The sequence below is a fragment of the Podarcis vaucheri genome (assembly GCF_965113315.1).
Source record: "Podarcis vaucheri genome assembly, chromosome: 6".
Lineage (NCBI taxonomy): Eukaryota > Metazoa > Chordata > Lepidosauria > Squamata > Lacertidae > Podarcis > Podarcis vaucheri.
In genome coordinates, this window is record NC_138764.1 from 7,054,527 (window position 1) to 7,076,289 (window position 21,763).

The window sequence follows — 21,763 nt, forward strand, 5'->3', positions numbered from 1 at the left end:
TCTGTGATATCTTCTTGTTAGAAAAACTGCCCCAAATAATCTTACAGAAACCTCTGGAAGTGCATGACATTGTGAATGGATTAATGGAATTCATTTACCAAAAAATTTACACATTGCCTATAAAGCCCCATGCTACATAATCAAAAACAAACCCTTATTTCCTGATGAATAGCCTTTGGACTATAATGTAACTTAAATAGAAAACTATCTTTAGAAAGATTTTTCCTCCAAAAGCTTTTTTTTTTTAAATCTGATTTAAATCAAAAAAATCATTGATTTTTATCCACCCTGTATGGTCCTAATCTAGTAACAAAGATTAACGGAACTGTAGAATTGGAAGGGGCCACAAGGGCCATCTAGTCCAGCCCCCTCCAATGCAGGAATCTTTTGCCCAACGTGGGGCTTGATTCTATGACCCTAAGATAAAGGGTCTCATGCTCTACCAACTGAGCCATGTCAGCACTATTCACTTAAAATATATATTTTTCATGCGAGTGGGTACTCTAGCAGCTAAGAAAAAGCAGACAACTATGTGTGTATCCCAGTGCACATGACAAACAGCCATCCTACCGAAGCTGAACAGGTCTGGGTTTGGCCAATGCCTGAGAAAGTCTACCTGGCAACCCATGTGTGCTGTCTTGGCTTACAGGATGAAAAACAGGATATAACAAAAACAATAAATTCATATTACAGGTAGGTAGCCGTGTTGGTCTGCCATAGTCAAAATAAAAAAATTCCTTCCAGTAGCACCTTAAAGACCAACTAAGTTAGTTCTTGGTATGAGCTTTCGTGTGCATGCACACTTCTTCAGTAGTGTGCATGCACACTTCTTCGTGTGCATGCACACTTCAGTATCTGAAGAAGTGTGCATGCACACGAAAGCTTATACCAAGAACTAACTTAGTTGGCCTTTAAGGTGCTACTGGAAGGAATTTTTTTATTTTGAATAAATTCATATGTTGAGATTATCAGAAGTCCTCCTCTGCCCCCTCAGCAAGGAAGATTTTGTCATTTGCAATAAAGAACAGGGTGTTTTCAGTAGTCTTCCCTGAGCTTTGGAATGACCTTCTATGAAAAGCGTGATGGTGCACTCAGCTGGCCTTTAAGCAATAGCATAAAGCCCAGTCACATATTGAAGTCTACCAGTTATCTAAAAATTGGCAGGGTAGTTGCAGATGTTTTTATTATTGCTGCTCAGTGATGTTTTAATATTGAGACTATAAGATATCTTGAACCTGGCGAAAGTCAATATATAAATATTTTAAATAACACAGGGTTTAAATAATCCAGGGTTTCCATTTCATGCATCCCACTTCTCTGAATCCATTATCTGTGAAGTTCAACCTGTCAGCACTATAGGGAATAGATATTTAGGGCGATATCAAATATTAATCAGAATCATACTCACAGTAGACCCATAGAAATCAATGGACTTTTCCTTATTGATCAGTTCAGCTAAGTAGTATTTTAGTCACTGAAATTTGTAAGTAACCAAATTCACTAATTCCCTAAATTTTTGTTACTGTACCAAATGCCATGGCTTGAGTGATATATACCTGGTCCAAGGAACTGGCAGCCTCTGGCCCTCACTGCAGCCCAGAGGTTGGAAGAAAGTTGCTGGGGGTTCTGGTGCTGAAGAATGAGCTCTGTGACAGTTCTTTCACCCAGAGATCGTGCTGCACGCATAGCCCTGATCCGCCCTTCTTCCTCCACTAATTGGCAGTGGACTAATGTCACAAGTTTCCTTTGCATGGGGCGACTGAGTACACTCTGAGTGGTGCTGTTCAGTCCCACACCTTAAAAAAAAAAAGAGAGAAGCAGGGAAGTTATTTCTCAGTTTTTCAGGGGCAATGCAAGGCTTATAGTCCATTGGCAGGTTAGTTAAATGGTATTCAGTCTTAAGAGAGTTATAGCCTATAGAATGTCTTCTGTAGACATCCCTTTTTTCTAGTTAGTGATCAACTAAAAAATATTCAGTTGTAAACTAGCTTCCATGAAACTAAAACATCAAAAAGTCACTCTGGATAAGTGTGCACTACAAACGAACTGGAACTGTACAAAGTAGGCCTGCAAAATAAGTTTTTAATAGATAATCAGGCAGCAGATTTGTTTCTAAAATCCTCCATTTTAAATATATTCTTACATGTTTCATGTTTTCTTTTTTCTTCCCAAAATTAATTCCTTGTCTTCAAAATGAACCAATTTAAGCCTTCATGAAGAAGTCTCTTCCCTTTCTGTTTTTGCTTCTTCACCATTCATTTCCAAATAATGAATTTCCATATCAATTTATGTTCCCACTACAGTGGTACCTTGGGTTAAGAACTTAATTCGTGTATTCACACTCCAAATTATTTCATTGCCCTTCAAAGTAGCTGCACTGTTCCCATCATGAAGAACTCGCCCACATTTCTTTGTCTCACCAACCCCACCCCGGTTTTCCACAGTGCAACTAACAAAGACAAGACTGAGTGCAGGGAATATGCAAGAGGGTTGAGGAAACTCTGTGAACACAGTAGTTTATCACTTGGAAAAAGTGTGGGGTTTTCCTTATAAGAAATCACATGACACCCCCCCCCAAAATAGCATTGAAACGGCAAGAAAGTCAAACCAAGTGGAGGAAACTACCAGATGGGGCAGCAGAATTTATTTATTATTTAAGTGTCAAACATTTCTGCAGGTCACTGAAATGTCTTCCCCATTTTACTGTTCTACAAATATGCAAATTCATAAAGCCTTAGCTGATCGTTGCTGGCACCTGTCTGTCTCGAGTACACCTACGGGGGGGGGGGTGTCAAACCACTGCATCAGCAGCACCAAACTGACCTCCCTGGGGTGCAAGCCTGGAGATCCTGGGCTGCCCAGATGACCCTTCTCTCTCAGCCTTGCTGATGTGGTCCAAAGGAAAAGAAAACAATACTTTTGGAAGCAGCTTGGCTGCAGTTGTCATCAGAAGGAGGCATACAAGACGCCATCCAACTGCTTTAGGGACTTCACTCTGGATTTGTGTAGCGTCTACTCCTTAGCCCTTTCTTCGCCCAACGATATCCCTCAAGGCAGTGGAGGTTTAAGATCAGTTTTCATTCTCCTAGATGGGCTACTTTCGCATGCTGAGGAGCCCCATCTGACCCTCTTAGCTGATGAATTAACTGATTAAAATTTGCATTTTAACAAAGGGTCCACAGTAACACCGTTATGAGGACCTCTTCTGAAGGCGGGCGGGGGGCAAAAGTGAATTTAGCACTAGCAAATAGCCACTCAGCTGGTCACCTGCAACAGGGCTCTTTTGGGCAATCAGAGTTAACTTGCCTAAAATGAAAGCAAGTTGGTTTCTTTTGGGCTACTGATGTGCCAGAAAGGTATTGTGCAGGACAGGCTGGCTATTAAAATATTGTGTGTGGTAATGTTTCAATTCTATTTGCATTTTTTCTTTTCTAACATTACTTCTTTGGCACTCAAAGTGATTTGTGTTTTCAGCTGCAGGTTTTCATCCATTGTAGTCAATGTAATAGTGTTGGGGGTATTTTTTAAAAACCAATAGATGCTGCTTAACTGTTTTAGTTTTCTTATAATGTATGAAAGAGCACTTATTCACCTCTTGCACTGCTGAGTGGTTTAAGGTACAAGGCTAGTTCTTCCACACATTTCTTGGCTTCCTCATAATGCTTGGTATCTTCAGCGCCACTACGTAGAGTTATTGGCTGCTGTTCTGGCACCTGTGTATAGATAACAATCAAAGTACAAAAGTGAAGAGACTAGCAGTTCCAGTCATCTACCCCATCAACTGAGGAAAATGCAGTGCATCTCTAAAACTCTTTTAACTTTAAATAACACATATGACTTTAATACAAAAACGGATTGAAAGAAATTCAAAACAAAAATTCCTGTCACATACTTTTACAGTGAGCCTATCAAATTCATCACATTTGTACCATTCAGTACAATAGTTGCCTTGCAACTATTCATCAAATTTTCTTCTACGACAAGAAGACAATTTATTTTTCTTAGCACATCTGAAAATATTTTCCTTTTTTATTCATTTCCAATCTTTCTGTATCACCTTCCTATAAAAATAGATTCAATGCAGCAGGCGTTGAAATCAGGAGGAGTTTTTTAAAATTATGTTAGCATCCCCTTCAGTATGAAAAAAATATTCAATCTCAAAAGTGGTAGTAACTGTAGCCTACTACTTTGCCTCCGCTGATCAATAGCTTATTACTTTGGTTAAAGATGTAGCCAAAATGTAGCCAGACTCCTGTGTTTTCAATAAACTGTAACTTAATGACAAGGGAAAGTGGGAACTTCCCATCTATCCTATCCATACTCAAATCTTCAGAACTCCAGCAATTATTACAGGATTTGATATCGGACAAAAGAAAAGTAATGATGTCTGAAGCAACCCTGTTTAGTATTTTTGACAAGCTACTACAAACATAAACATGGCTGTTACTAAGAGCTGGTTCACACATCATATTTACATAAGGTTCCAAGTTTGCAACCTGGAGAATGGTAAAAATAATAACAAATCCATCAATACAATAGAAGGGAAAGCGATCATGGCTTCTCTAACGAATTGCCACCGCCCCCCAGCACATTTTGCTGTCCAACACCAGCCGTCTCCTGCAGCAAGCAGGATTGAAGGCAGGCTGCATAACAGGTGCAGAAGGGTGGGTGTGTGGCAGAACTGGGGCATTAATGGCAGGAGAGGGGCCTGAAGCGACCTTCTCTCTTGAAACACTGGGAATTTAAGTGGGTACATAACTTTACCTCAAGTTGCAATTAGGCAACTTACTTGCACCATAGACCCAAGTTTTTAGGGAAATAGCGCAGCCTACATCATTTTTATGTTGTAAACAAAACAACAACTTTGCAAAGTTAAGATTTGCACCTTTGTGGTTACTTGCTCTATCTGCCTTCTTGAGAACAATATAACATTTAAAAGTCCATGATCTGAAATACTTGTTGATTTCTATTGTCTATTATTTGCACATGGGTTTTTTTAATGGTGGGGGCTTCACTTATCGATCCTTCCTACCCCTGCCAACCTTTGCACCCCCAGACCACAGCAAACCCTTCACAACTCACCAAACCTCCTAGCCCCAACCACTAACCCCTTAAGACCTTCCTCTTTCTACCTCACGCCACCACTGCAGCCAAGCAGGATGAAGAGTTGGCTCAGTAGAAGGAACACCACGGAAAACCAGAAGTCCTGGACAGCGCTTCATCTGGGCCAACTCTTCCTACACATCTCCTTCTGATGGGTTGGGTGGGCAATGTATTGATACATCGTCCAACACCAGTTTATAGACCACATCATAAGAACCATTTCAAAACAATTGAGTTGGCAATGTATTGCAAAACACAGCCTTCAAACTCCAGGGGGCAGTATAATTGCAAGTCTTCTGGCAGCTGGCTGGCTGGCTTCCCTCCCTTTCCCTTCCAATGGCAGAACTGTCCGACTCCCAGCCTGGACACCCCTCTCCCCATAATTGTGGTGTCTCTACCTGGTGCAGGAATCATGGTTGGGCTGCTTTGTCCTTCCCCCTCTCTCTGTCTAGGGAAAAGTGGAAGGAGTCCACCCTCCAAACTTGAGGGTTTGCTTGCCTCTGAGAAGGGGAATCCATAGTGCAGATAGCACATACCTATTAAGCTCCATGACTGTTCCTTTGCCTGATCTTCACCCCCTCCCCCTGCACCCTGCATAGTTCCATGTTTCAGACACTGTGATATATCACTAAATCACAATGTTTAGCTGGTGATATACTGCAGTGTTGAAAACCAGATATTGCCTAGCCCTACTACTGGGATGACTCTTCATCTTAATTGGTGGAGGTAGAAGAAGCAGATTGCCAAGCTGTCCAAGGAGGAGGAAGGTGGCCAATAGCAGCACCAGCTGGCCTGGAGATTGCAGGCAAAGGAGAAGGACAGCTGTTGGGTTTCTGTGGCAACTTGTTCTGGCTGTCCCTCTGCAACTCAACTGGGCATCCAACCCCTATCTTCACACTGCAGTCAGCAGTGCCACTTGTCTGTGGCCAAGTGAGTTGCAGCGCAACAACATTATGACATTTTCATTATATATACAGATACATTTGCTCCTTCCACAGTAAACAAACCTGATGGGGGGGAAACAGGCTAAGATACCCTTACCTGAGCCCCCACAAGCTGCAGCAAGGCTGAGTTCACAGGAAGGTGCTCGATGTCTGTGTTGATAGTGGTCTGGTCGAAGGGGCATGCCTTCCGGTGGAGCTTGTTCAGGCACATCTTGCATACTGTGTGGCCACAGCCCAGGCTGATAGGCTTCCGGATTGTTTCGTCGAATGTTTGTGTGCAAATAGGGCAGGAAAGAAAATCCGTCCATTGTGGAGCTTGTACAGGCATTTCTTCAGGCGTTACTTCACAAGACAAAATCTAAAGCACAGATTCCACTGGAATCAACTTTTTTTTGAAAAAAAATGTTTTTAAATATTTTCTGTAAGTACAGACAGTCAGCACATAGTGTGAAATATGACCTGAAATGTAAGCAAAAGAAAGAAAGAAAAAAGAAGTTAGTGTCTATAGATGTTGTACTATAAGTCAGGGGATTAATCTATTTAATTAAGGCATCCAATGGTTTTCACAGACTTCTTGGGAGTAGCATGTTCCATTTTATTCCCAGTACTGGTGAAACTTTCAGAAAAAAATTTTTCCCCAGCCTTGGAATCAGTGGCCCAATTCACATGTCACATTTAAACTACAGTTTAAAAACAAGCTATGGTTTAATGTGCTAATAGATGCTGCTAAAACCTCCCAGAGTACTGCACCATTGACAAAACAAGCTAGAGTCCGCCTTGTCATATTATCTGAACCTAAGCTTGTGGTTTGTTTCCCAAGCAAACCATAAGTGCTAAGCTGAAAATGAACGTGGTTGAGGTGACATGACAAACCAGACTCCAGTATGTTTTGTCTGCAGCACAGCCAAAGGAGGTGTGGTGAAGTGCCATGGAACCTTTGAGCAGCATGCACACTGATGAAAGTATGCTAAACTTTTCACTTGGCCACAAAAAACATTTTAATACAGCCTCAATTTAAGGATCCTTATTCTTCTGTTTTGTCCCCTTCTTATTTGTTATTTCTGTGCTGGAAAGGGTCCTATTGCAAGAAGGAAAGCATGCCTTTTCCCAAAACTTGTTATTCCATGTCCGTCTACCAGTTACCAGAGCACACAGCCCTGTGCCATCACTGCAGCACGTGACATGCGTTAGGCACAGGCATACTGTGCCAAGTAGATGTGTTTATTCTTATTTCCATAGCCATGACCTATTATGGGATAAACTCTGTCCACCTGGATTAAATTGGGCAATATGGGCAGGATTGGCAGGATTACAACTAGAATGACATGGTGTAGGCCAGGGTCAGCATTTCCCACCTTCCATGATTTTGCAATTTCATCTGGCTATGCAAAAGCATCTAGGATATTTTCTCACAGGACTACAGAACACATACCAACATGGTGGTGTATCAACTGCCTGAGTAGAGCAGGAAACACCGGCCAACCCACAATGTTACTAGATCACAAATATTTTTCCAAAGCCTATCCCTTCAGGTACATCTGGCTTAAAATGCCAAACATTTTACAAAGCTTTCCTGTTCTGGTTGTCTGGAAAGAATTTTTACTCAACACAGATAACCATGTGAATGCACAACTAATATAAATACCCCCCCCCAAACAAGTAGGAACACCTTTCGATTATCTGCAAGACCAAACACAGAATCCTAGAGTTGGAAGGGGCCTAAGGGCCATCTATTCCAACTCCCTTTAATGCAGGAATCTCAGCTACAGCATCCATTACAGACGGTCATCCAACCTCTGTTTAAAAACTTCCAAGGAATGAGTCCACCACCAGTATCAATAATTTGAAACTATGTGCTGAGGTAGCACTAGATTCTGTTAAGTTATACAACACTGCATATATTTGTTTGTTTTGCACCATTTTATATATTTTGTTCCTTCTGGTCAGAGAGGTGCAAAGAATCACCAACCTCTGACTGCTTCTAAGCCCATCCCAGGCTTTGTTCATTTCACCAAATGTTGCTCACACACCTTTAACAGCCAAGCTGCCGAGGAACCTGGTACCACCACCAAGTTCTCAGGCAGCTTGGCTGTGATGATGGTGAAGGTGGGAGGATGATGGCAATGGCTGTGATACTCAAAATATGGCATTTCTCAAGATATGGCATTTTTACTCAGTCCCCAAATCCAAGCTTTGGCTGTGCTTACAGAGCAACTTAAGTGTTCACGCAGCGCTAATTATTAGTTAATGTTACGCAGCAAATACATTTTGTACAACAGCATTTTTTCATTTACTTACTATACAATTACTAAATGTTCAAAAATGTATACTCTCTTAGAGAGACCCCCCTGAAGACTATGCACCTTTTAACATGGCTGCCCACAGAGGCATTCATATCTTCAGATGTGATTATCCTTGTTTTCAAAAACTAACAGCAACTGGACCTTGATAAACTAGTTGGAATGAACAGTATTAAGGTCTCGCAATAAAGTAACTATTTTCTCATGATGTATTTGTGCACCTCATAAAAGAAAAGAATCACAGACTACCGTATTTTTTGCTCTATAAGACTCACTTTTTCCCTCCCAAAAAGTAAGGGGAAATGTGTGTGCGTCTTATGAAGTGAATGCAGGCTGCGCATCTATCCCAGAAGCCAGAACAGCAAGAGGGATTGCTGCTTTCACTGCGTAGCGATCCCTCTTGCTGTTCTGGCTTATGAGATTCAGAATATATTTTTTCTTGTTTTCCTCCTCCAAAAACTAGGTGCGTCTTGTGGTCTGGTGCGTCTTATAGAGCGAAAAATACGGTACTTTTCACACACTGCTTTCAGAGAAAGCAGACAGAATAGATAGATAGATAGATAGATAGATAACTAAATATAGATATATAATCATTTGAGACACAGTAGCTACATTCGTACATCATGCTTAAGTTAAATCTGTTTAAACAAAACTGCTTTAAACCTATGGTTTAAAGTTGGCTTATTTCGAAACTGACCATGGTTAACAGTAAATCACAATCCCCAGTTCTGACAAAAATACCAGCTAAGTTTAAGGGAAACAGAAATCAAGTTTCTGAACTCCTCCAGGCAACATGGGAGGGGAAAGGGGAGAAGTGTCTGTGGCTCACTGCGGCTTGTGCTCACTGCACTAAACTATGATTTAGCAGAGGGGTCGCCAACATGGTGCCCTCTAGTTGTTGCCATTGATCATGTTGTCTGGGGCTGGCAACACCTGCAGGAAACCATATTGGCCACCCCTTGTTTGCAACTATACATTTGCAATGTATAGTTGCAAATGCAACTATAGATACAATCCCATAAACTTAGTCAGTTTTATTATACACACGACAGGAGGAAAATAGAGACTTGTATATGGTCAACTAAATGAGTATGTAGTCAATGTGAGTGATCCTGAAGTCAGGGACTACCTGACTTATAGTCCATACTCTTAGCTGCTATACTATACCAGTACCTTGAAATGCTTTGGGGAAATACCGTAGTGTGGAGACAGTAAGCTACATGTTCCATGCTCAGAAAGTTCATGGCCCAGAAGGCTGCTACTTTCTTGTGCTTCACAGGAAGTAACCATAAAATCAAGAGGTAATGTGTGTGTTTCTCAAGACACTTTCATAAGCTTCCTGGCAAAGTTGAACTATGCAATGAATCATTTAGCGAGAGGAGCAGTTTTTGTTGTGTTTTTTTAAAGCCACCTATTTTTGCGCACAAAAATCATACAGTTCTTTTGATTTGTGACGACAGGCTCTTATATTTCCACCAGCCAATATCTGCAAGTGCACAGCCTTAAGGACACCTCAAGTAAATAATCCTCCAACTAGATCCCAGGGCTCAGTTTAAACTAGACAGATCAAAACAAATGCATCTGTCATGTGTGCATATTCATTAATTATGTGTACAATACAGGGAATGCATTGGTCATTGTTTTCAGCATCCTGATTCACCATCTACCTTCTATAAGAAGACACAATTACCACTCTTGCTGCTGATATGAGACAAAGTTTGGTAAATCTCTGAAACTTGCATGGAACTTCAGCGGTCAGGATGCAAGTTGTCACTGCCTACATGATTAGCAGAGCAGGAATAAAAATAATAATCATTATTAATTACCCATCCTTCACCAGCAGGTCCCAGGGTGGGTTACAACAATTAAAACACAATGTTAAAAGCAGCTTTTAAAAAATTACAATTTTAGGTGGGTCTTAAAAAGATACAACTCAGGTGTCAAAAGCCAGAGTAAAGAGGTGCATTCAACAAAAGCTAAATAATGAATATGCCCCAATACACCTCTGTGGGGAGCGAGTTCCACAACCTAGGGGCTGTCAGTGAGAACGCCCTCTCCCAACACACTACTACCCCGAGCCTCTGTGAGCAATGGAACAACCAAGAGGGCCCCACTGTTGATCTTAACTGATTCTGTAGGGAAGGAGGCAGTCTTTCAGGTATTTGGGGCTTGAGTCATATAGGGCTTGAATTCGGCCACAAAAGAAACCAGCAACTTGTGCAGCTTTTTAAAACAGTGGTCATGTGATATCTATATGGAATATAGTCAATAATTTGGCCACTGCATGTTGGACTAGTTAAAGTTTCTAAGTTGTCTTCAAGGGCAGCCCCAAGTCACCAGGGTACAGTGGCCAAGTCAGCTTCAGTTTATTGGCTCACACCCAGTGTTTGAAATTAAGCCAGGCGCCAGGTGCATTTTGCAACAGACTATCGGCCACTTGCAACCAAGTGAAAATGCCCGGGCACCAGGATAGAGCCTGACATCGCCACCACCTGGCGCTGCATGCCTGGGAATCATTGAATCTTGACGGTTTTCACACAATAATACAACACCCTGAAGAATTATATCCATTATATTTTATCTGCACAATCAGAATGAATTTTAGGAACCAAAATGCTTTTTCTGTGCAGTGAATGATGTTATAGGCTGGAATAGGCGGGTTGTCCCTGGATAAAATGACTTTTCTGCTTTAAGTTCTCAAAGTTCTTAACCTAGTTCAAGGTTGCTATCTGAAGTAGCCAGGTGTTTAACTGAAAATCAATCGCAGTCAGTTCATCAATTGAAAAATAAGACTTCAGAGCCATTTTGCCCCCAAATGGCAAACAGACATTCTGTTTTGGCAGCCATAACCTTGGTTTACGGAGCCATTTGGCCCCTAGCTTATACAATCATGGGTAAAAGTGCACCCTCTTTGAATTCTGTGGTTTTACATATGAGGACATAATAACAATTATCTGTTCATTAGCAAGTCTTAAAATTAGGTAAATACAACCTCAGATGAACAACATCGCATGACATATTACACTGTGTCATGATTTACAGCCAAAATGGAAAAGCCATGTGTGAAAAACTAAGTACACCCTTACTGTTTCCATAGAAATTAAGGGGCTAAGTAGCAAACAGGTGCTGCTAATCAAATGTCCTTACTTAATTGATCACCAGCAAGTGTAACCTCCTCTATAAAAGTTGAAATTTTGGCAGTTTGCTGGTCTAAAGCATTCAGGTATGTTTTAACACAATGCCAAGGAGGAAAGACATCAGCAATGCTCTTAGAGAAGCAATTGTTGCTGCCCATGTAATTGGGAAGAGTTATAAGGCCATCTCCAACCAATTTTAAGTCAGTCATCTTACAGTGAGAAAGATTGTTCAAAAGTGGAAAACATCCAAGACAGGTGCCAATCTTCCCAGGAGTGGACGTCCCAGCAGATTCACCCCAAGGTCAGACCGTGCAATGCTCATATAAAGTTACTGCTGCTAAAGGTGGTTCTACAAGCTGCTGAATCATAAGGTGTACATAGTTTTTCACATATACCTTCTCCATTTTGGCTTTATTTCTGTTAAATGAATCATGACACAGTGTAATATGTCATGCATTGTTCATCTGAGGTTGCATTTACCTAATTTTAAGACCTGCTAAGGGGCAGATGATTGTATTATGTCCTCATACATAAAACCACAGAATTAAAAGAGGGTGCACTTTCTTTTTTCCATAACTGTATATCTGAATTTCTAACACAGCTCAAATTCAGTCCCATCACCACCTCCAAGCACTGATCTAACACCTCAACCATCTCTTCTGATTCAGATGGAACAGAGAAACAGAGCTGGGTGTTGTCTGCATATTGCTAGCACTTTACTCCAAATTAGATGACAGCTCAGAGGCCTCAAAGAGATATGAAACAGAATGGCAGAAGAAGATGGAACCATGCAGGACACCACAGAACAACTCCCATGGGCCTGAAAAGCAGTCTTCCCTAACTGCTTTCTGGAAATGGCCTTGGAATAGGAGCAGAACCACTAAAGCACAGTGCCCCAACCCCCACTGAGGCACTCCAGAAGTTTAAAAATCATGCAAAAACAGCCATATAAATGCAGTAGATTATAAAAAATTATACAGGTTGCAGAATTATACTTTTTTCTGGTACACATAGGTTACCATAAAGGCTTTATTCTTTTAAAGCACAATACACCACTGGCATTTCCTCATTAACAAATGTAGTTAACACTTTCACAAAAAGAACCACAAGCCAATTTACTGCAGGTCTGCAATTTTTTGTTCAACTAACATTTATTTCAAAATATATCATAACCCGCTCTGTTTTATAATAACAGACAAATAAAAATTTGTCCACTGCACTTCAAAACAGCCCTGCAAAGCATTCACAATTCAAACAGCACTCAAAGTTAAAATCACAACTACACCTTTACAAGAAGAATGACTCAGTTGCAACATACATGAAACGTTCCGAGTTTCTGTTACACAGAATTTCCACAGCTATACAGCGAAACAAAGACTCTCTTCTGATCAAGTAAAATATGCCACATGATCGTGGTAGAGAAGTTTGAGCATTGAAAAATTGGACCTTACTTTTGCTTCTGAAGCTCCTTGATTATCATAGACACGCACTTGAGCTAATATTAAGAACAAAAGTTGTCAGAGCTAGTCTACGGTGTTAACTGCAAGTTTTAAGTTTATTACTTCCTCATTCTTTATATATACACACACATCCCACAATTATAGCAACACCTGTCTCGGTGACACAGTGTTGTCAGAAATCCATGCCTTGAAAGACACAGCCACATTAGCCTAAGAACAGCGATCTTAGAATCATAAAATCTTCTGCTTTAAAAAGAAAATTACAAGAATCATGGAATCATAGAATTCTGGAGTTGGAAGAAAAAGATGGAGCCGGGTTAGGTGGAACCCATAATTCATTAGGGTTAGCACCTTGCCTTCCAGCAGCTTTGCTCCACATCTCTTCACATAACTCAGTGCTTGACAGGCTTCAGCTAACAGATAAAGTGAACTAAAGTGAACTAAGGTGGAATAGATGACCCTTTTTCAGTAGAGCTTGCACCAGGGCTATCCCCAGTAAGTGTGTCCCATGTTACTCCTCAAGAGTTTCAGAAATTATGTTATTTTAGATACAAGCTACCACTGCAACAGTAATAGCACAACAGGGCTAAGTCATGTACCAGTTCTGTCTGTACAGTGGTACCTCGGGTTACAGACGCTTCAGGTTACAGACTCCGCTAACCCAGAAATAGTGCTTCAGGTTAAGAACTTTGCTTCAGGATGAGAACAGAAATTGTGCTCTGGCGGCGCAGCAGCAGCAGGAGGCCCCATTAGCTAAAGTGGTGCTTCAGGTTAAGAACAGTTTCAGGTTAAGTACGGACCTCCAGAATGAATTAAGTACTTAACCCGAGGTACCACTGTACAGCATTTGCCCTTGTTGCATTTGCTACGTTCTGTTCTTAGGAACTGCTAGCAATTTTCCTTCCTGGCCAGTACACCTCTTTCCACCCTTCTGCTCAAGCTTCGCAGGCAAAATCAGAGGGCAGGAACTGTGCACTCTGCACTCCCAGATCACCCACACGGTGAGAGATAGTTCTTTGTTCCCAAGCCCTATTTTGTAGTGCCCTGACACATACACAATGGTTTCAACTACTAAACATGAAACTACTAAACATTTCCACTAATAAACATGAAGGAAAAGATATCCTGGCCAGCAAACATAAACAGAATTGGGTCCCTCAAGTTGCAGATAAACAAACAAACAAACAAACAAACAAAAACCAGCAGTCCCTAACGGGGGTTCCGATATTCACAGGTACTCTATCTTTTTCAGGTTCAGCCACCTACTGCTTGGCTATTCATATTTTGAACCTTCTTCATAATTGTTTCTTCTTGTCCACAAAGCCAGACCTTTTCTACTGTGGTTACAGTCCTTCTCTATCAATTTAGTTACTTGAGTAAAGGAGCAAACTATGTTGGTGTGGTATGGGTTTCACAACACTGAATTACCTGAATGTTAGGTCCTAAAGCAATACAACATGGTAATCTGGGAAGTCCTGAGATTAGAGAGGAGCTTTCTTGGGCAAGGAGAAAAAGCAATGACAAAGGGAGAAAAGGGTTTCCAATAATAAATTCCAGCCATCAAGTCAAATGTTTGGGGGTGCCTATCCCCAGGAGTCACCATACGGCATATGCATATAATATCCCTGATGTAAGGATATAATCTCTCTTTTCTTCTGGTGCAATACATTTTTTCTATGGATTTGCAGCTGGGGCAACTAGCAGTTATTACAATTTATATAATGCACCCTGAAAGGTTAACAATTTAAGTGCTTACTGTATTTCCCAAAATGCCTACTTGCAACATCTTTCCATCTAAGGAAGCAACACTGGGAATAGAACCAGTGCAATTCACTATCTAATCACCATTTTAAAATAACACCTGCTACGAGACTGAACATACATGGCAAAAAGTGAGTACACAAAAAAGCCCTTTATCAGGTAATCTTTGGGACCAATATGGACATATTCTCAGATAAAGCCCCTAACATAATGTCCTAACATAATTTATGTCCTAACATAAAATTCCTTTTCCACCGTTTTAAAGAAGGCAATGCAATTCAAGACACATTTACAGCAATATTCAGTGATTAAAATGCCAATGTGTTGCATCCTACATATTCCATTTCTATTTAATTCTGATATCACTTATTTTTATAAACGTAGTCAAACATTATTAAAAGTTCTAAAGAGTTCTAAAGAGTATGCAAAATACAGCCTCCATACATAAACTACATAAACTAGCCTTCCCCTAATAAATGTATGGTTCTGAAGAACCAGAATATTAAAGACACAGCGAAATGAGTTCTCCTGCACAGATCCTGTTTTATTGAAAAAGGGAATATGTCTCCCTTTAGGGAACACCTCACATGCTCCACAGTGGCTGATTAGAGTCCTTGATATTCCACAACTTGACAGTCATTTTCTTCCAACACCCAATAATCCATCTCCCTGATTCAGCATAAGGGCAATATGATAATCATCTTGTCATGATCTTCAGAATGCCAGATTCTGCCCTTCCTCGAGTTCATCATTAGTGGCGATGTTGATCCAGTAATAAAAAGGTAGGTTACAGGATTGCTTGGAAATTTGAAGGTGGTGTTTTTTCAGGCAGGCAAAGTACTGGATTTTCTCTCAGGCTACTGCTTCCCCCCTTTCCCTTCTTTCTTCCTTTCTAAGCCTGTCACAGGAAAGGGGAGAGATGTCTCTAACGGCATTTGCAGGAAATGGAGGATACAGACTTTCTGTCATACTTCCTTGGCATGATCTTTTTCAGGGCATTTCTTACATCTGAGACAGTAATAGAGACATGGCGCTTCTTCTTCCTCAAGCGCTCAGCAGCCAAGGACACCTTCTTGTAGAGGTCATGCACACAGAAATGCAGGATGTTCTGGGCCTCGTTGGTCATCCGAACACTGTCAAGCCGCAGTTTCTGTGCTTTCTTGGAGGGCCTTCTGTCAGGGAGCTTCTTTCCATGGCCATGCTTTGCACGCCTCCCAGGGATCTTCCCCCCTCTGGGCCTTCTCTGCCTATACTGTGTCCTGTACCGGGGCCTTCGATGCACCTGGCTTTTTTTCCTGGTTCTCCGGGTGGTAGCAGCCATTGTTTGACTTTAAGTTCACACAGCCAAACTCCTTGCCTGCCTGAAAATGCTCATACCCTGTCCCCTGAAATAATCTTATATAGGTCTGGCTATTCAAATAAGCAACCAAGTGCAAGCCCAGTGATTGGCTGACAAGAACAAAGCCCAACTTAAGCGCCTCATAATGACTTAACTGTGATCCATTCATCTTGTACTGAAATGGGAGATAGTAACAGCTCTACTAACCATGTTGTGGCAGGATACTAGCACAACTTGTTGTCATTTGAACTTTCTTAGAATGAAGAAGGCTGTTTATATATACCACTAAGATGTCTTCTTACTATAACCTCTTTGAATATATTATATTAAAGATGACTAATATTCTCTCAACCATGTCCTTACCCCTAATCCAAAAGCTAATATAACTTCTGTAAGTCCTATGGCTGTTCTGTAGACAATGCAGAGCATTTTTGAAAATGACAGATAAGAAATTATGGACAGAGAACATGTCACATTTCTACTTCTGCCCTGGAAAAGCTAGGAAACGTTTACAATGAGGTTCACAGAAGAATCTCACTAGAATGGTGACTGTGCATGGGCCAGAATTTCATGAGAAGTGAACAGTGGTAAATTTGGACCTGGAAAGCTTCAGTTTGAATCTCCAGCTTGGCCATTAACCTCATTTTAAACCCAGTCACAGTATCCATGTAATGTATCACAAAACATTGTTGCAAGGATAAATCATGCACCCTGAGCTCTGTAGAAGGGTAGAATGAAGGCAATACAATAGAACCTCAGGTTGCGAACGTGATCCGTGCGGTAGGCACGTTCGTAACCCACAGCGCTCGCAACCTGCAGTGCTGCATCTGCGCATGCGCCGAAACCCGGAAATAACCTGTTCTGGTACTTCCGGGTTTCAGCGTATCTGTAACCTGAAAATGCGTAACCCGAAGAGTCTGTAACCCGAGGTACCACTGTGTAATAATAAACCAACTATTTTACCTGAGGAACTAGGTCATGTCTATGAAGAGCCCTTATTACAACACCATGAATGTGGGCTATCCTTTTTGTAGTGTCTTATCAAAGTTACAAGTCTATATTCAGAGTGGGTACATATTCATTGCCACTCTCCTGCTCCCCACAAAGTTTGGTGAATCTAGATCTGACCTCAGTCTATATTCTGGATTTCAGGCACAGGGGTTCCACTAGTGATTACTTCCTTATATCACTCCTTGCGATATGCAATTTTTGGTTCTTTTCTCTACAAGCAAAATAGAAAAAAAAAATTGAAGTAGAAAACCATTGCCCCAATGTTGAAGAAAAGGGCTATCGGGGAAAAAGGTATGGATTCATATGGGAAATATTTTGTTACCTTCAACCAGAACAGCTTGTGACAGCGCTTTTCATTCAACTACTATCAAATCAGGCCAATTCCAGCTGCTTGTGTCATGCTATCTATTAGAGTGTAGGAGGGGAACACACAAGGTGAATATATAAAAAATCAGTTCACTTTCAGTAGAAAAAAGAATCTTTCAACTCTTAAAAAGAGGTTGTCACAAATACTGTACTGCAAAGTACTTAATCCTGATGACATTATGAAAACCCATTGAATTGTGTTCATAAATTATACTGAATTCTAAAATTGGAATTCCCTCAGTGTGAACACTGCTGGTCCAATGGGGGTTTCTCCTGACTCTCTGGAGCAGATCTGATAAGGGTGTGAGGCAGGTAAGAAAGGGTGGATGGTCCTGTTGCACTAGTGGGAATCATTATGCTTGTTTCCATCTCAATGATTTAGCTGAATATGTCCTTTGCCAAGTTTACAATTGCAAGTATTTTTTATGCTTAGTACTTTTTTAAGTATGCTGTCACTTGCACTGAACTCCCGGGATAAAGAAGGATATATATTTAATATAACAAAGGAGGAAAGCATGTTTGAGTGATAAGAACAGGCATCATCCCTAGCTAACAGGACCAGTGGTCAGGGATGATGGGAATTGTAGTCCCAAACATCTGGAGGGCCAGAGTTTGCCTATGCCTGGATAAGAACCTTGCAAGGGTAAAGAAAACATCGTGGCTAATAAGATACTAAGAGGATAATCAATGTCTCAGCAAATGTGGAATCATAACATTATTTGACTGTTTTGGAAAAAAAATCAGAATGTATCAGAGAGACTAGGGTACACAACAGTCCAATTATGATTTCCCTGGTTAGACTATGGACAGCCATTATCAATACAGGTGGGCTCACCTACGTAAGGAATTCAATTAACATAAAAGATGGAAAATATGTGGTCCAAAAGTTGTTTGCAGAGTGACTCATTTCTCCCTTTGTTCCTGTCTAACTTTCCAGATGAAGACAAGAGCACCCTGGCCTATAGCACCAATTAGGTAATTAAGAACTTTATCCAAAAATGTTAGATGTTAGGACATTGTAAGAAACTTAGAAATTCTTTCTTAAACTATGTAACTTGGATGAATTTGGGGAAAGGCCAAATATTTAGTAAGCAAGTAGGAAGATTTGGCCTAGGATTTTCAATCAAATCACTTTGTTTGCTTTGCTATTCTTAACCACATTGTTTTCTTAATGAGTATATCTAACATACTCAGTGTAGCCCCCAATGAAATCAATAAATTTATATTAGTCACCTTTTAAACTAAAATGCCTATCAGCCTCAGCCAATGTCACCCGTGGTTAGAGATTATGGGCACTTTAGTCCAAAATGTTTGGAGGACACCCGGTTGGAGAAGACTGGTCTAGAATCTTAAGGCTACCCAAAATTCACAATGACAATACCACCATGGTAGTCTAGAGACAACAGGCTGCCATGCAGATGACAGTAAAAGTAAAGCATAAACTCTCACCACCAGGGGCCAGTTCTTATGATAAAACCATCACATACAATCCATTAAAATGAAAGGAAGCCATCAGTCAGACAACATCTTTATAACAGTCAAAGTGTGACAAAACATCTAGCAAGCTTTTGAATTCTTCAGGATAGATGCTAAGCAAACAAAGAGTGGAGAGAAAAACAAGCTGCCTTGATGTTGAAGCCACAAAGGCTGCACCTTCAAGTGAGCTTGTTTCTCTCCCCATGCCTGCTTGCTTGACATTCAACCAGAGCTTCCAACCCGATGGTGAATAATGAAGAAATCAAAAAACTACTTCATTATTTTGTGATATTTGGGTTGGCTCTAATAAAGACATAGCTCAACTGTGGATTTTGGAATGTAATCTATTGGAAACACATCTGCATGACAGCTACTTTGTCAGTTTTCCAGAATCATTAATCTCACAGAACAGCCCCCAAAGAACTGTGGCACTAATGCCACACAGTCAGTAATAATCCTCACATATGAGTTTTCTGCCTTGCAGACTAGATGACCCTTGAGGGTCCCTTCCAACTCTACATTTCTGTGATTTATGATTCATATGCTGCCCTTAATTCATTTATTAATTTATATCCCAACTCTGGCCTTCTTACACATTTTTCAGGGCAGTAAAATTCTGAGTAAGACAATGTTTAAGAGCCAGCATAAACAACAAGCTGACAACAAAAACCTTAACAATTTTAAGCTTCCATTTCAGATTAATCACAGTTACAATTACTTCTGAATGCTAAAACTGAATACAGTGGTACCTCAGGTTAAGAACTTAATTCGTTCTGGAGGTCCATTCTTAACCTGAAACTATTCTTAACCTGAAGCACCACTTTAGCTAATGGGGCCTCCCGCTGCTGCCACACCGCTGGAACACGATTTCTGTTCTCATCCTGAAGCAGAGTTCTTAACCCGAGGTAATATTTCTGGGTTAGTGGCGTCTGTAACCTGAAGCGTATGTAACCTGAGGTACCACTGTACTAGAGTTACAGCTGAATACTAAAACTTAACTATGGTTTGCTTAAACAAACCTGATTTTGGAATTATGTTGTGAAGTTGGATTGTTCCATAAAGCAGTTAAGGTTAACCAGCAGTTTGCCGGCCCAGGTTTGGGCAACACAACAAGCTGCGGTTAATCAAAAACAGAAGGAAAAGTTTCCAAACTCTTCCTCATGATCACACTGCAGGAGGAAGGAGGGAGCACATGAGCCCAAGTCTAACCTAGACATGCTCTTGTAATGCTAAAGGAGGGGTGAGGAATCACTTCCAGTCAGAAGGGCTGATCAAGAGGCAAACCCTACACAGGCCACTTTCAGCAGCAGGATGGGACTGGAATGAATCAATCAATCAGCTGTAATCATACCACATCAAACATGAGGAAGATCAGAATGATCTGCCCAAAATGGCCTGGTGGGTCAATTTCAGAGGCCTCATAGGAATAATGAGGTCTTTTCTCAGGCTGCTGCCAACAACTCCTGGCTGGTTGCCCAGGAACGTGCAAAGCCAAGGGAATGTTTCTTACCATCCTATTTTAATTCAGTATTTACAGAGCGAGGCTATAGAACCCAGCCTTTTGGATAATGGCGTTGTCCCAAGTGAATCTCTACCTCCCTCTCTCCCATTTCCTCATTCGTCTCCTACACGGGTGCTGCTACGTCCCCTCTGTCTTTGAGCTCTTTGCTCTCCTACTTTTAGGCTTGCCGGGTTCTGGGAGAGGGGGGTCTGGAATGCTTTCTAAAGACACTGTGTCCATCAGCTGTTTTCTCCTCCTCCTCTCCCATTATTTCTCAACTTTCCCCCTCATCTGCCTCTGAGCTGCGTCCTCCCTCAAACCCCTGTTGTAAATCAAAACCGTCTTCCTCTTCCTCCTCCCTGGAAGGGTCAGGATGGGGAGGCAGCCTCCACCTTTCCTCTTCTGCCCAGGCCCTGACATCTGTGGCCTGGAAGTTCCCCACTATGATTTAGCATTGCATCTGAATTAGCCTGGGGAAATTTTTCAATTAATAGTTCCACTAAAAAACCCCCAAACCAGTTCAAATCACATTGCAGTGGATTATAGAATGTCCAGATTTAGTTACATATTCCAATAGTGACTGCAGAACACAGTGGGTTTACAGAATAAACTTTTTCTAGTTGGCAAAAAAGTAAATCTCTGGTAGAAATGCTAATGTAGTTTATCACTTAACACCTGCATGTCAGATTACATTTCAGCTTGATTTTTTCCTTGTGTCAAATATTAAAAACTGATTCTCTTAAGAAATTAAAAAATAAAATCCAGACTATTGTGCAGTCATCTTAATTTTCTGAAGCCAGTACTTCTACACCCTTAGAAGTCAACTGGAGGTTCAACATTTTCATTTTTATCACAGCATTTTGCAGGCTTTTCTTTCAGCAGTCTGCCTCATTTCACAAGGAATACTAGTACCTGATACAGAACAAACATAAGAGATAACTCAATTGTATCAGATCAGGAATCCACAAAAGAAGTTGCCAATGCTAATGACAAATTTTCTTTCTGGCCACCATTTCCTCCTAGAAGCCCACAGCAAAGTAATATATAATTCCCACAAATTCTCCACACAGCAGAAAAGGAGGGGTCTCTTACATCATGCTAGGTGCAAGAGAGACACTGTATCTCCCACCCAAAGTTTTAATGTCGTATACAAATAACTTGTGATGTGAGATTGACACCGCTCACAAATTTGCATTTGTCTTTAAAAATAGAGAGAAGCAGGAATAACCTCTTTCACTTTTACAGGATGCCTCTAATCCCGGGCATGATAGGGAAGATTGATCCAGTTACTCTGCAGAAGACGAAGGCTGATGAAGGATTAATGTATATGTGGCTCACCACTTTCCTCTTTAAAATACTTGAAAA

General features: G+C 40.9%; 1 protein-coding gene across 6 annotated transcripts in view; it reads right to left on the reverse strand.

Moving 5' to 3' along the window:
* Positions 1-21,763, reverse strand: part of RC3H1 (ring finger and CCCH-type domains 1) — a 65,879-nt gene that overhangs the window by 35,188 nt on the left and 8,928 nt on the right. For all 6 annotated transcript variants that reach the window (XM_082229034.1, XM_082229033.1, XM_082229032.1 and 3 more), the window contains exons 2-4: positions 6,145-6,506; positions 3,593-3,713; positions 1,557-1,796 (exon numbers count right to left, since the gene is read on the reverse strand). In XM_082229034.1, coding sequence (XP_082085160.1) covers positions 1,557-1,796; positions 3,593-3,713; positions 6,145-6,375 — 592 coding nt within the window. In that variant the 5' untranslated portion in view covers positions 6,376-6,506. The remainder of the gene's footprint in view (positions 1-1,556; positions 1,797-3,592; positions 3,714-6,144; positions 6,507-21,763) is intronic.